Source organism: Mixophyes fleayi, chromosome 2, assembly GCF_038048845.1.
Source record: "Mixophyes fleayi isolate aMixFle1 chromosome 2, aMixFle1.hap1, whole genome shotgun sequence".
NCBI classification, from domain to species: domain Eukaryota; kingdom Metazoa; phylum Chordata; class Amphibia; order Anura; family Limnodynastidae; genus Mixophyes; species Mixophyes fleayi.
The window spans coordinates 328,231,776-328,247,948 of record NC_134403.1 but is presented as its reverse complement, the minus strand read 5'-3'; the positions used below and the strand labels follow the sequence as shown (position 1 = coordinate 328,247,948).

General features: G+C 40.2%; 1 protein-coding gene across 1 annotated transcript in view; it reads right to left on the bottom strand.

The window, feature by feature from the left end:
• The window catches only part of NEK8 (NIMA related kinase 8), a 50,450-nt gene extending 34,277 nt beyond the window's left edge, over positions 1-16,173 (bottom strand). The window contains exons 1-4 of the mRNA XM_075196826.1: positions 16,093-16,173; positions 14,580-14,785; positions 10,312-10,544; positions 747-878 (exon numbers count right to left, since the gene is read on the bottom strand). Of these exons, the coding sequence (XP_075052927.1) occupies positions 747-878; positions 10,312-10,544; positions 14,580-14,785; positions 16,093-16,139 (618 nt within the window). The 5' untranslated portion in view covers positions 16,140-16,173. The remainder of the gene's footprint in view (positions 1-746; positions 879-10,311; positions 10,545-14,579; positions 14,786-16,092) is intronic.

The following is a 16,173-nucleotide window of genomic DNA, read 5'->3' as shown; positions in this document are numbered from 1 at the left end:
CATGCACCTCACACTTCCTGTCAGTAAATCTTAATACACTTGGCAATCTTGTCGCTCAGCCTAAACGCCCAACCACCAGGGGCCCGATTCATTAAAGATCTTAAATTAAGAAGCTTCTTATTTAAGTCTCCTGGACAAAACCATGTTACAATTCAAGGAGTGAAAATAAGTTTTCTGTTTTGCACATAATTTAAAGACGGACTGTTTTTTTCATGTAGCACACAAATACTTGATAGCTTATTTGTACACTGAAATTTAAAGTTGATATTTGTGTGCTACATGAAAAAACAGTCAGTATTTAACTTATGTGCAAAACAGAATACTAATTTGCACCCCTTGCATTGTAACATGGTTTTTTGTCCAGGAGACTTAAATAAGAAGCTTCTTAATTTAAGTACCTTAATGAATCAGGTCCCAGGTCTGTAGCCAACATGGAAGGCCAAACTGCACTGATCCCAACAAGATTGCAGGAAGCGCCATCATTCTGTGGCCAGACATGAGTATGCGTCCAATGACCAAAAGGTTTACATTACATTAATTATCCAATTAGATTTTGCATGTGCAAGGTGCTAGTTTGGAGGCCACATATTGGTGATCCAATTGCTTTCTTAAAGACACCAATCTGGCCGTCTAAATGCTAAGGAGATACACAGAGACTCTTACTGTTGTAGATAGTTTTACACATTTAGATGTCTGTAAGAAACAACGGAATTGATTTTTGCATCAATAGTAAAGATGGTTCTTACTGCAGCTTCGAACGCCCTCTTAAGGCTTGTGAGCTCATAGAGGACGCAGCCCAGCGCCCAGATGTCACTCTTCTGATTATAGGGCTTTCCTTCACACAGCTCAGGAGAGATGTAACAGGGGGTTCCCACAACCTGCAGGAATAAACAACATGAACTGTGTGACTTCACAGACAAGAAGAGAATGACCACAAAGCCTTAATAGTATTCACACAACACTTATTCTTCAAACCCCATGAGTAATCTACAAAACAATAAACAATGGCAGTTACGTAATATTGAAAACACAGCATATTTCAATTGTACACATACAAATGAGTGATATAAACAGCTATGGTGATGTAATAGCCAAATGCAGAGACTACGGTTGAATTGTGAGAAAATAGCCACTGACATTTTAATACAATTCTTTTTGCCTAAATGAGAGGCGAACCTGATCTTTTAAATTCCCTGTGAAGAGTTATAACTACTACTAATATATAAGTGATGAAAAGAAAATCAATTTTGCTAGATTAGTCTATTGTATAGTCATAAATATTAAACTGTCCAAGCAACACACTTCAGTCTCCTATTATTATACACATAGTGTTAAAGCAATATTACATGATTACATGACTAAAATTCTAAGTCATGCTCTTCATTGTGTCACAATGCCTTTAAAGTGTACCCTTGAAATATACCAATAAAAGACAGCCCTTTTTGTAGGCTGAAACAATATATATGAGAACATAGCTTACCAATTCACAACCAACTAATAAAATACAGGTACGTTGTTATACAACTACACGAGAACATACATTCCGATAAACAAATCACTAGATATGCCATCAGCACAATTATAGAGGTGCCCTACATGTGCCCTTTAACCCCTTCATTTTTTTTTATTCTGTTTATTTTTACTTAACAGGAGGGAGACAGAAGGCAACATGGACAAGAAGGAAGAAGTGCATAGCATATAGCATTAGAAATTGTTTGTTTATTATCAGCAGCAGCAACAGCTATTTATATAGAGCTACTAACTCCGCAGCGCTGTACAGAGAACTCACTCACATCAGTCCCTGCCCCATTGGAGCTTACAGTCTAAATTCCCTAAGATACACAAACAGACAGAGAGACTAAGATCAATTTGATAGCAGCCAATTAACCTACCAGTATGTTTTTTGGAGTGTGGAAAGAAACTGGAGCACCTGGAGGAAACCCACGCAAACATAGGGAGAACATACAAACTCCACACAGATAAGGCCATGGTCGGGAATTGAACTCATGATCCCAGTGCTGTGAGGCAGAAGTGCTAACCACTAGGCCACTGTGCTGCCCAAGGTTATCATGATAACAACATGTGAAGTAGTGTTAAGACTGACAACTGGCCACTTTAAAGCTCACTGATCCCATTCATGTTTCATGATACAATTTTTTTGTGTCAGGCAGCATCCCAAACTTATCACATTTCTAATATTGACTCTATGTTCCCAGGGATCATACCTTAAATGCTTGGATATTTCTCTTGTTTATTATGGCACATAACACTGGAGGTAGGGAAGAGTCAGGAAAGAGGTAGGAGGGGAAGGGCGATCATGTAATATAAATATCCTGTATATTGACCAAAATCATATTAATACCAATTAGGTGCTGATGCCATGTGTCTGCTTGTTTTATTGTAAAGTACACATTGCTGTACTGCATATGCACACAAAAAAATGGATACACATACGGAGGCATCTTATACCTGCGACTGCTTCCGCTTAGAGATGTGGGCCGGACAAGAGAAGGGATGGGTAATTATACGCTGAGTACAGTAAGGCACGTTCACGTAACTGCAGAATAATTAGAGGTGGAGGCAGCCGCAGATACACTTGTTAAGAATCGCATCAGTTCCCAGTGCTCAACACCTGGAGCAACAATATGGATCATAATCATTACCATGGACCTTTTCAGCAAATACTATGTCCCCCAAATGTGATCAAAGCACCAGAGTTCATAGGTTGAGCTGGTTAAAGCAATTTCAGGGGGATGAACATCACGGGGTCCACCGGCAAACAGCACTACGCCATGACAGACTGGTGAAACCTGCAGCATGGGGTCCCTCTGTAATAATTTTACACAGCACCAGCTTGTTCAGCTTGGCCTGAATTCCCTAGGCCCCCCCTCCCTCACACCCTCCTCAAAAAGAACAGAAAGGTGCTGAAGCCCTAGGGATCTTCCCAACACCCATGTGCAGTGCGGTAGTGGTGATAACTAGTTAAATGTAAGAATTCAAAATTTTTTGTGTGGCACTAGTGGTCCAAGCATAAACTGCTTGGGTAGGCTGGCGCCTGTAGAAGTTGCGTGATTAATAAAGTCTGAAGGTTGTGAAGTGCCAGAAGTTCAGCCGGAATCCATCATGTAGCACCATCCTCCTTGAGCTGTTTTCAAACAGTTATTGTGACAGCCCAAAAATTATTTGCAACCTCTATTTACATATAATGTCCTTGCTCCACTTTACTGCATAAAAGTCCTCTCTGTTTCTGCAGGAGTAATGAGTAGACTGGGTAGAATGAAGTGTGATTTCCACTATGACTGAGGCTACAGGTATCTCTAGCAGCTCTGTTAAGTGCATCTTGGTAGCTAACGTTAAGGACCTGGGCCAATGGTCTAGCTGGGGTGTCCAGTGGGAACGAGCATGTTGAACCCTATGTGCCCTTTAATAAAAGTTGGATTGATATTGCGGGAAGCCAGTCAACCAAGGCCTCTTGGGCACTGACCTTCATTTTTTCATGTAGACCGTTAAGCCTTACGTTATTTCACCCCAGCTTGTTCCATAACCACCTACCCTAGCTTCCAGAGCTCAATCTGTTCCCTGTGCTCTCCCTCCCCCTGTTCAGCCTGAGGTAGGCAGTACTCCACCTCTGAAATAAGGTGCCTTAATGTTTCCTCTTAATATGATAAAGTCAGCATACAAGTTTGTGCTAGTACATTGGCCATTTATTTTTCATATTTAAATGAACACTCTAAGGGGCAGATTCAATTAGCCACGAAGTGCGGCCAGTCATTGAATCGTTGTCTGGTCGCGCATTTTGCCGGCTAATATGGTACAGAAAAGTCTGCTCATTTTCCCTCGCATCTACATAGGATGCGAGGGAAAATGAGCAGAGATTTTAGTAAAAACTCCAGCACGATGTGCCTCCGCGGACTGTCCCAGGGACCCATTATGTCACCTCGCCGCTAACTGAATCTGCCCCTAAATGTATGTAAAAAGGTAACATAGCTATCTTGTCATAGAATAATTATGAAGCTGTGAATAACATTGATCTTGCCATGTTAGTGACATCTGGAGAGTGTTAAGTAATAAACAAAGGCCTAAGCTTGCTAGATGATGAAAAGCTTAAATCATGCAAGTTCAGCTCCCCCTGCACCAATATAACAGTTATTTGATTATTTTCTAATCCAGGATCCATCACTGCATAACAGTCCTTTGCCTGAATGGGATTTATATCAGTTTGTAAATTTAGCCCACAGTGCACAACAAGCAGACACAATATATATGTCAATAAATAAAACACATTAGTAAGAAGCTGTCAGTTTAAGTCTATATTTGGGAGAAGCATTGATGACAGCCTCTGCATGTTCACTGACTTAGGAGGTCAAAGTACACAGAGCACAGCTGAATCAGAGCACTAGGAAAGTAAATATATGCAAAGCTTGCTCTTTACACCCAGCCTTCTTGATGTGGGATTCTGGAGCCATCATCAGCACTGACGGATTAATGACAGGAGAGAAACATAGGCCCAGACTTACAAAGACTATAATCACCTGGTTACAAATGAATGATAAAAAATTCCAAGTTTCAGTTTTGGTGATATTTCCCATGCAGCCTTTAAAATATTTTTTTTGTCATTTTACTAATGGCATTGCTTTTAAAAATGCCATTGTTATTACTATCACTAGCATGTGTTTTAGTGTACCAATATGCAAATGCACAGTAGCAAAACAGGTGATAAAGGCTGTTCACCTATTGAAAAATCAAAAGAAATTCCATTAATCTGCACATGTATTAGTTGTTTACTGGATGTTTATTGGAACTAAAATGTTTACAGTCTGGTTTAAAGAATCAGTGGCAGAAGATATCTATGGGAAGATTTCCGGGCCCAATTTGTAAGCTGAGAAAATCATAAAGAAAGGGAACTAAAAACACATTTTTATGAACATGACCAAAATATATACCTTTTACCGGCCACTATCTTCTAGTTGTTTAACAAAGCAATCCTAGGAACACTGCAAATAAAGGAATTCTGGATGACTAAGCAGGTCCTGGACAGTACACAGCTGTACACAATACCACCTTGTTTATGGAGTAATTATCCATGTTAGCGGTGAATACCAAGATCTGTTTACCTAAAGTGGAGTGGGCACAGACTTATGAGCAAGCTTTACTACAAAGGTATAGTTATCAGATACACACTGTCATTTATTCAGAATCAATTGAGGTTTTCTGAAATATCTTTACAAGAGTTATTAATATAATAGTAAAAGCGATGAAACCTGAAAATATGCCCGGACCTTCAGACATTGAAAATAGACCACCGGCTTGTGTGAATTTATAATGAAATGATTTATGTAGGCTCACACACAAGAGGAAGTTTGGCCTGATCATTGATGGACCAAATTTATGGTCAAGGTGGCTCTGCACGTAAACTGAAAGACTTGGGGGTCTATTTATGACCCTTCGTTTTTTTCACTTGATACTTTTCAATCCTTATCTCCTGGATAAGGATTGAAAAGTAACGGCTATTTATTAAAAAACTTCTCAGGGACAGCAGTGCCGATAGACTGCTGTCCCTGAGAAGTGACTCACCTGATCATCGCAGTCTTTTCTCAAGTTTAAAGGCTGCGATGATCTTCTCTTTTTTTTTTTCTCTTTTTTTTTCCTTTTTTGTTAGTGCGCATGCACCGACTGAAAAGTTGGTGCATGCGCACTAGCATACTGGACGGCAAACTGCAGGATGATTGACAGGGAGTGATCACATGATCCCTCCACACATGCGCTGAGCAGAGCTGGACAGCGCAAAAGTTTTCAGATATGTTAATGTACGCCAGCTTCAGATGGCGCCAGCTTCAGATGGGGTACATTAACATGTAAAAAAAGAGAAAAGTTTCTCTAAATAGACTTTCATACATAGCGGTTCTGAGCACTTCCCATACACTGTTATGGGGAGTGCTCAGAAAAACTATAGCAAATGCAAAGCAGCAGATCTGAGATATCTGCTGCGATGCTTCAATAATACATAGTGATTTCACAGTAAACACCCGAAAACTGTTGTTTTCGGGTGTTTAACACAGGAAAAATCCTTGATAAATAGACCCCTTGATCACATGGAGCCCCCCAGACATGAAGCGAATGTCCGAATCACAGAGCTCCCCACATGAACTAAACGACGGGATCACAGTGCCCCCCCACATGAACTAAACGACCGGATAACAGAGCCCCCCCACATGAACCGAACGTCCGGATCACAGAACCCCCACATGAAATGAACATCCGGATTACAAGGAACCCACTGCAATGCTGTCATCAGGCAGTTTACTATCATTGCCCACCCAATAAAACTGATTCCATTTTTTAGAGGAGGAAAGGGTGGTTAATGCTATACCATGACCAAATTGTCTGAGCAGCCTGAAATGACAACTGTGCATGAGGCTATTATTATGAGACATTAAAGGTCATGCTGTGTTATTCCCTCTTCTTGGACTATGTCTTTTTTTTATTAGTATGTATGTATTATAAGAGTGTTTGTTACAATTAGATGCCAGCCAATGTTTTATTATATGCACTCCTAATAACAACAATGAATATAATGACATAATAATGAACTTCTCAGTTTGCAGATGACGACCATGAGTTCCTGCAGTATTGTGTTTCTTGTGTATAGCTGAAACCATGAGAAATTTCAGAAACTTGAGAGGTAAGTCAAACTATACATAAATATGCAGAAACTTAGCATTCACAGGAAATAATATGCTAAACAATATGAAAGGAAACTATGCTGTTATATTGCTGAAGGGGTCAAGTTACTAATAATGAGGGAATATATACTGCAGTCTGATATCTGAGGTGCCAACATATGAATACAATATCTAGATAGAATTTTGCCATTGGGCAGTTGCATCTATGCACGTCACACACGCTGCATTCTAGGCCAGGCGAGCTGTACCCCCCCAACCATTCAACATGACAGGTCTGTGGCTGCAAGCTCCCTATCACGTTTAGTCCTAGCAGTGCATTTAAATAAGCTGTGGCTTAGGTTTATCTGTTTACAAAGAAATCAGCTGTGTCCAGTTCTTATTGGCTGGTTCCATTCAGTATCCCTGAGAATTTGACAGTCTACACTCTAATGTTAATATATGGCTGGTGCATCGCTTAAAGACCAGTTCCATCCAAAATGAAAAATATAGTGTTATTGGCAGTCATTGGAACTAGTGAGTAGCTCCTGATAGATATAACAATCTGATCCTCCTACTTGTTCAAACGAGCCATCTTCAGTGTTATCAAAGCTCATAGTTCACAGTAGAGGGGCGTAGACAACCCAAACTAAAGCTGGGTACACACTGATGTTTTTTCAGCCAATTTTCGGGCCAATCACCTGATAAACGACTGTTCGGCCAGATATGGCTTCAGTGTGTATGCTTACAAGCTGAACGACAGTCGTCCCACGTATCCGATTGTCGTTTCATTTAGTTGGTCGGCATGTTAAATAATATTGTTCCAATCACCTACCGATCAGCTGTCACAGCTACCTGTCACTCTGTTCAGATGCATGCAGTTCCTCCAGCTGCCCCTCTCTCTTCTTGTCCTTCACTGCTGCAGCTAACCCGGTGGAACTAGAAAGTTGCTTGACAGCGTGACAAACTGCAGAAAGCCAGGACTTCAGTGCAGACCTTTCACCCCTGAGAGCAGCCAGGGATCCTGTCACATGTATGAGACACACAAAGATCTGAAGGTAAATCGTTCTAGTGTGTACACAGTTATCAGCATGCTGATCGGGGCTTTTTATTTTTTTCTGTCGTGGAGAAAGTTGGTAAAACTATCGCATGGTTGGAAGTTTCATGTAGTGTGTACCCAGCTTAAGACAGAGAGCATTTCCTGCTCAGACACATTACGCACCTGACAAATCGGTAGATCCAGACATCGCCAGTAAGAAAAACCTTTGTATTTTATTTCAGGCCACCTAATTTCACCCAATATAAAATGTTTCATTTTAGGTGGAGTTGGCCTTTAAATTATTTAGCTATAACTTATGCATTACTTTCAGCCCATAAGGCCTCTCTGCTTTTATCACTGGTTATGTTTCTTTAGGCCTCATAACCACTGGCACCAAAATACATGCATTTACTATGGTTTTTTTCTTTTCCTATTGCTACAAGTGTAATAGGAGGTGACATTGGAACCCACTGATTCCAACATAATGATACCAAATTGTATTCATGCTTGTTGTCAGGAGTGTTGCTTTTTAGTACGATTTTTCTGACACTACCCGCTGTTTTTTGGCATTTATTGCAAGCCGAATGCATTGATCGTCCTCCACTGACTTCCTGAATGAAAGTACAAGCGCTTGTTAACCACCACGTAGCAAACAGCTTAACTTAGTTATCCTTTGAGTGCCTGAAACACTGCACAAGGTTAGAGGGCACCTCACTGGCTGTGGATGATAATCAGAGGTGTTGCTTAATAAAGGATGGCTGATGCCTGAAACTTAGCAACAGGTTTCCATTAGACACTACCTACATTTCCCTTACAATATATATCCTGTCATGATGGGCAAAACCAGCCAAGCTGTAGCCGAAGCAGCCAGGGTGGTAAGATGTGCCCAGTCTTCTCAGCTAAAAACCCAGGAGAATCATCAGCGACTCCACCCCAGCAGAGTGAGAAACTCCACCATCAGAGGAAGCTCCTTCCTACTACAAGTCCACTAGGCTATTACTGCCTCTGAACAACATGTCACTGACAGAATAAGAGAAGTTCATGTGGACCTATTGTTAATCCATCAGGACCTTCAAAAAACGAGGGAAAGAGTGGGGGAATTTCCTCAGTGGAAGACATCACCACCCCCATGAAAGGGGACATTTCTAATCTGGTCTCACAAAGAAATATATGTAAACAAAACATGTTGGATTTAGAGGGAAGGCTGAGAAGAAATTGTTTAAGATTTATTGAGCTGCCGGAGAGAGCAGAAGGTTCCAGTCTGGAGACTTTCCTGGAAAGCTGGCTCACTTGTGAACATGGCAGAGTGGCATTCACTCACGATTTGCGGTTGAAGGGGCTACACTGCATTTACACAACCTCTACAGCCTTGGGTTCCACCTCGAACATTCACAGCAAAGCTTTTATATTATAGGGACCCCGACGCAGACCTTAAGTTAGTAAGACAGCGAGAACCTCTGAAATTCAAAAAACATGCAGTGGCAGTTTCTCCCCCGACTTTGCGATTAAGGTGCATAAGAGTCACTCCCAATTCACCCAGTTCAAAAGGAGATTCCGGGATTTATGACTCCCACAGTAAAAGAGCACATTTCAGAACTGTGACTTCAAGACATATAGTATTGTAACCTAATAAATGCAAACATATATTATTATTTCATGTATAAACTAGGAGTATTGTATAACTATAACACATATCAGATTTGTGCCCCATAGTTACTTTCCACATAAAGCTTATATTACAGGAGAGTTCCTTGCTATATGACTAGTACTTTATAGCCCCTCCCTCCTTGATACAGCCTTCCCTATCTAGTTGTAAGTTGTAAGGGACTTGGCAATACAGTTGCCTTAGTTAAGCAGGCTGTTACGTATTAAATTGTAGCGAATATATAGAAAATAATAATCATCATCATTATTTATTTATATAGCGCCACTAATTCCGCAGCGCTGTACAGAAAACTCATTCACATCAGTCCCTGCCCCATTGGAGCTTACAGTCTAAATTCCCTAATATACACACACACACACACACACTGGGGTAAATGTTAATAGCGGCCAATTAACCTACCAGTATGTTTTTGGAGTGTGGGAGGAAACCGGAGCACCTGGAGGAAACCAACGCAAACACGGGGAGAACATACAAACTCCACACAGATAAAGCCATGGTCGGGAATTGAACTCGTGACCCCAGTGCTGTGAGGCAGAAGTGCTAACCACTAAGCCAACGTGCTGCCCATAATGTATAATTAAAAGCAAGTTTCACACTAACTATTCAGAGGTTAGAGAAATTAAGTACAAACACACTGAATTATTGATTTGTGATTAGTGCGAATAGGTTTGCTGTGTCTCAACAACAGATTTGCATAACATACTGGTGATATATCTTAATCTATTTGTGCAATTAATAACACTATGCATCTTCTTATTGTTCACAGCATAGTGAAAAACAACAAGGCATTTAGATGGGAGGGGGCACCTATACTGATAAATACCCTGCTCATGTCTACTATATCCAGATATAAGATCTATTTTTTTATGAAACAGTTCTAAACAACATTTATAAGTACATGTTCCCATTCATTTGGTAAGGAACTGGATTGCTTTCAGGTTACTCACAGTGTAAGCCTTGCTCTTACTACTGAGAATTTTCGAGATGCCAAAGTCCCCAATCTTGACAATCATCTGGTGTTTGTCCAGCAGGATGTTCTGGGTTTTCAAGTCCCGGTGAAGGATGAGCTTGTTGTGCACATGATATAGAGCTAGGAGGATTTGGACGAAGAAGTGTAGTATGGTATCCTCATCTAGGAGTGAATTACAGCGTTTCTGGATGTATTCCGCTAATGTACCACCTACAAAGAAGAAATGCTATTATGTAGCTAGGCTACAAAAAAGGTCATTAAGTAATTGTTTACAAAACTGATAGCATGAGTGCAACAAACAACATTTGTATGATTAAGTTAAAGTGATTTACATTGATAAGTTGGATATTAAAAAAACACTAAACATGAAATATAATAGCAAGAAAGCTTATTTAAGATACTTGAAGTTTTATTTAAGTAGATCAGATAAAACAGCTACCATTTATCTTAATGTTATTTCTACTGCAGTCTCCCACATGTATATTGCTCCAAAAGGACCACAAGCAATAATTCTGTCAGTTCAAAATCTAATCAGATTTGATTGCACAGTCTAGCACGTATAGCAACTGCAGATAGTCACGTGGGTAGCGTACAGTTGGATTTGTGCACCAGAATGTGTTAATAAATAGACCATTGTGGGCATTGTCTGTTGTTTGGCCTAAATGCCAAACGACCAGATCAGACTAAATCGGTCCACAATTTGCCACTAAGGGAGTTCTGAAAATCACATCGTGTGGGAGAAGCTTAAAAGTGGTCTGCTATTGGAGCTGTATCATGGGCACAGAGAGCTGATCTGAAAGCTTTGGAAGTTGGGACTGCAAAGAAGACTGCCACCTAGGTACCACATTAGACTTAGAAAATTGTCATTATCAAGCCATAACTTTTGAACAAAGTACCTCTCAGACATGACAGGTCCCATGTTGATGTCAGCAATAGAAGCTAAGTAAAACAAATGCATTCTTAAAGAAAAATAATTATTAAGCATAATGGCCCTCTGAGTCCTGTGAATGGAGATGGATCCTTGACGTAATTAATTTCTAATTAATTGATAGGCTACCTTCTCAAAATTGTTCAGCCAAACAAATGGCTGTATTCACTTATGTGTAAACATAGAGAGTCACCTTAAATTCTAAAATGTAAAAATGAACTACAAATACCCCATATGGAATACGTCCATATGAGATATAAATAAAGTGATATATTTTGATAGTGCCACTGCATACATAAAGAGAATTAGATGACTGAATGGTATCAGTAGTCATTAGTTCAAATACATTAAGCATTAAAAGAAGTCATTTGTACTGAAACAAGGACACAAATGTGGCTAGAACTTACACAGAGCTGTCATTAAAGAACAAGATGAAGCCACATTCCTGTAATTATTGTGGAATCTATCTTCCAAAACAATGACCGTCCTTATGTCAACAATCTGAGTCATACTGGTGGCTGACCTGAATTTACTTAAGAAGTTGGTTTCGGTCGTTTTATCAGATCACAATAAACATAACAATGAGACACACATAGAAAAGAGAAACAAGCGAGTTACTGTCTAGGTGTGACCCATAAAGGCAATACATAAATAAAGTGGTAAAAAAGTAAACATAAAATAAGAGTAAAAAACAAATATCATTTGTCTCTTTGCCTTACAGCATTCCAAGCAATAAAGGCACACTAACCCATATTAAAGAAAAACAAAAACAAAAAAATGACCTTGATTTATCTTATTGTAAATACAATTATATTAACATTTGTACAGAAATGTTTTCTTTATATACTGAAAATATCATGTTCCCCTCCACCTCTGTGTGCCCCACTCCCCTTCTATACTGCAGGTAGACGTACTTTACTTTCTTATCAGACATGTGTTTTAGAGGGTAGAAGGATGGAAAGTAAAGAGGACAGAAGGGACCACCGAGCACCTCTCATGGCGGTGTGCAAACAGTCTCACTAAGGTTTATGAACTAACACTGAGTTTCGGTGCAAAATTGAACCAGAGCAACCAATCAGCAATTAGCTGATTAGAGTCCCTTTAATAGAAGAAGCAATAGCTAAATCATTACAGAATTACAGTATTTTCAAATTCAACAGTTCATCCATGTTAACCATTAGAAATGCTCACTTATTAAAATATATATATATTTTAATCTTATTTATGTATCAATATTTCCAGCAGCAAATGAGAAGACACAGACTATAATTACTTATAATTCAATAATGAAAACCACTTAACAAGAAGGATAGGGATGTCCAAACACAGCATCAAAAGTATCATATGTTGAGCCTAATAAATAATATAGTGATACTAAAAATATATAAGGACAGCTAACTTTTTTGTGCACTTAGGGCTGTCCAACATTTATATGTGAGCGATTGACACATTCATAATTGCATTGATAGTATATTGCCAAGAAGGGCAAGTGCCCTTGTTGTCCTGCTCTCTGGAAGTGGCATATCTCCAAGAGGGATAAGTACCCCTGTTGCCCTGCTCTCTGTAAGTGGCATATCTCTCAAGAGGGATAAGTGCCCCTGTTGTCCTGCTCTCTGGAAGTGGCATATCTCCAAGAGGGATAAGTGCCCCTGTTGTCCTGCTCTCTGGAAGTGGCATATCTCCAAGAGGGATAAGTGCCCCTGTTGTCCTGCTCTCTGGAAGTGGCATATCTCCAAGAGGGATAAGTGCCCCTGTTGTCCTGCTCTCTGGAAGTGGCATATCTCCAAGAGGGATAAGTGCCCCTGTTGTCCTGCTCTCTGGAAGTGGCATATCTCCAAGAGGGATAAGCGCCACTGTTGTCCTGCTCTCTGGAAGTGGCATATCTCCAAGAGGGATAAGCGCCACTGTTGTCCTGCTCCATGGAAGTGGCATATCTCCAAGAGGGATAAGCGCCACTGTTGTCCTGCTCCATGGAAGTGGCATATCTCCAAGACGGATAAGTGCCCCTGTTGTCCTGCTCTCTGGAAGTGGCATATCTCCAAGAGGGATAAGTGCCCCTGTTGTCCTGCTCTCTGGAAGTGGCATATCTCCAAGAGGGATGAGTGCCCCTGTTGTCCTGCTCTCTGGAAGTGGCATATCTCCAAGAGGGATGAGTGCCCCTGTTGTCCTGCTCTCTGGTAGTGGCATATCTCCAAGAGGGGTAAGTGTCCCTCTTGACTATCTCCAGACATGTGCGCATACTCTATGGGGGGAATTCAATTCCCCCCCGAAGTACCGCCGGGTTAAAACTATTCCTGTTATTACGGTAGTTTGAACCCGGCTTTCAGCTAGCAGCTCAGGGAGCTGCGAGCAAAAAGCCGGCGGTAATAATGCACAGGCCGCGTTACTTTTAAAAGTAATGTGGCCAATTGAATATACCCCTATGTGAGGAAGGTTAATTGCAACTCTTACTAATTCAGTGGTGGGGCAGCAGGTGAAGCTGGGTGGGTCATAAAGCAGAGAGTAACTCAGGGAGGTCAATGCAGCACATCTGAGGTCAGAGGATTAGGAATGTGATGCATTCAAACATCATTGTCTTCACACTGCAGTAGAATAGGGCTACTTATCCACTATGGAGACATATGCACAAAATGTTGTAACAAGTATTGACAGCAAGAAAATACATATGTGATCAACACTCATAACAACACTCCATAATCATGTCTGCATGGAGGACAATTATTCCTATCCTACATACTGTATGAGCAGGTTTCTGCAAACTCATGACAGCAGCTCAATGTTACTATGATACAAAAAAACAGCACTCTAAATTCCATTCATAATTAATCAAAACAAAGAGAACAGAAATAAATAAAAAAAATTGAATTTAAGTAGGTTCAATGTTAGCGTACTACAGTCTGAGGACAATGCCATTTGTAAGCAGCCTTATACACACTGAGCCTGATTCATTAAGGAAAGTAAGGCAAAAAAAGGAGTAAGTTTTCTCCTGAACAAATCATGTTTCTTCAAGAGGTGCAAATTAGTTTATTATTTTACACATAAGTTAAAAACTGGCTTTTTTTTCATGTTGCACACAAATACTTACTAGCTTTGTACACTGAAATATAAAGCTGATCAAGGACATGCCCTACCCCCAAATATAAATCTGCCATCACATATTAAATTTACCTCCCCCTCCAATGCAACATGGTTTTACCAAGGTGCACTCCTTTCACTCCTTTTTTACTGCTTTCCTTAAGCCCACTAAGTATGCAAAGTGAAATAATTGCAGTATTGTTCTACAGTAAATTTTCCGTGATAAAACTTGTGGCGCTCACCTGGAGCATACTCCATGGCAATCATAAGGGCTTTGTCTTCCAGGAAATTCTCATAGTATTCAATAATGTTTGGGTGACTTAACAGTTTTAGTACTTGACATTCATTCTGTGCTGCAAGACGCTCATCTTTGGTCATCTGCTCCACAGGTATTTGTTTAATGATCACCAACTTCTGGTCAGCTTTTCGCAGGCATAAGTGCACAATCCTATAGACAAGCAAGTACAAATTACGGACTGGAACAGAAGCACATCATCATTTATTTATATAGCGCCAGTAGATTCCGTAGCTCTTTACAATTGGGAACAAACAGTAATAAAACAATACTGGGTAATACAGACAGATAGAGAGGTAAGAGGGCCCTTCTCGCAAGCTTATAATCTGTGAGACAATGGTTTGATACACAAGGGCAAGTGCTACATCATATTGAATATTTGTCCAGCTAGAATGCAAAGGTTACAAAGTCTTTAATGGGCTACATGCTCAGTCACACAACTATGTTGGTCAGAGGGTTGTTGTCTTATATTAGCTCTGTAGAGGGTTGTAATAGGGTAACCTAAGGAGATTAAGAGGGTGGTAGGGGAATATTTTAAGCTTGTCTAAAGAGGTGGCACATGTTCATGCTCTATTATAAGACTATTATCCAATGTTTCACTTGGCCTTTTCACATAATTTTTAATAAATGTTTTGTTCTTTTAGCAAGAGAGCAACATATTATCTAAATTAATTGGTTATAGCAGAGTAATTAGTAAATTCATGCCAGCCAGGAAAGCACGAAGCAAATATTTGTTATATGACACTGTGACAATAAGCCCAATTCATACAATAGGTTTGGGCAACCAATCAGATTCTAGCTGTCATTTATTTAGTACATCCTACAAAAATGACAGCTAGAATCTGATTGGTTGCTATAGGCAACATCTCCACTTTTTCAAACCCGCAGTTTAGTAAATATACCGCTTTGACTCTCTGATGTTGCAGAACTATGTCTGTATTAATTGGTTGTTATTAAATTGACCTCAGATCTGTCTGTTAGGGAATTTAGCCTGTAAGCTAAAATGGGGCAGGGACTTATGTGAGTTCTCTGTACAGCGCTGCGGAATTAATGGCACTATATAAGTAGCTGATGATAGTGTCTGACATGTACTTACATAGATTATGTGTGTCTTCTGGTTTATGTGTTTCTTTTATATAACAGCTGCATTAGAATGAAGCATTAGGATGAAACTACAAACTCTCTGTAAGCAAGACAAACACACCTAGTAATAATCTCTACAGCAATAAATAGAGTTACATGCCACTCTTATGTACAAATGTATAAACAGTAAGAGATATAGCGATTCCCTGTGCATGGTGGAAGTGTGACGACACTGGCTCTCTCTCCCCACTAGACCAGCAGCTGACAGCAGCACAGATGTTATTGGGGTCCTATGTGCTGCCATGTTATATTGTCATCTAGCAGTAAGCGTCCGTATTGCCTGATATGTTATCACATTTCCAGCCCAGGTATCTCACCCAAAAGCCCCTCTGCCGACCACCCGGATTTTCTGGTATTTCTCCATCTTGTAGCCCCCTCAGCACAAACTTCCCGCCGTC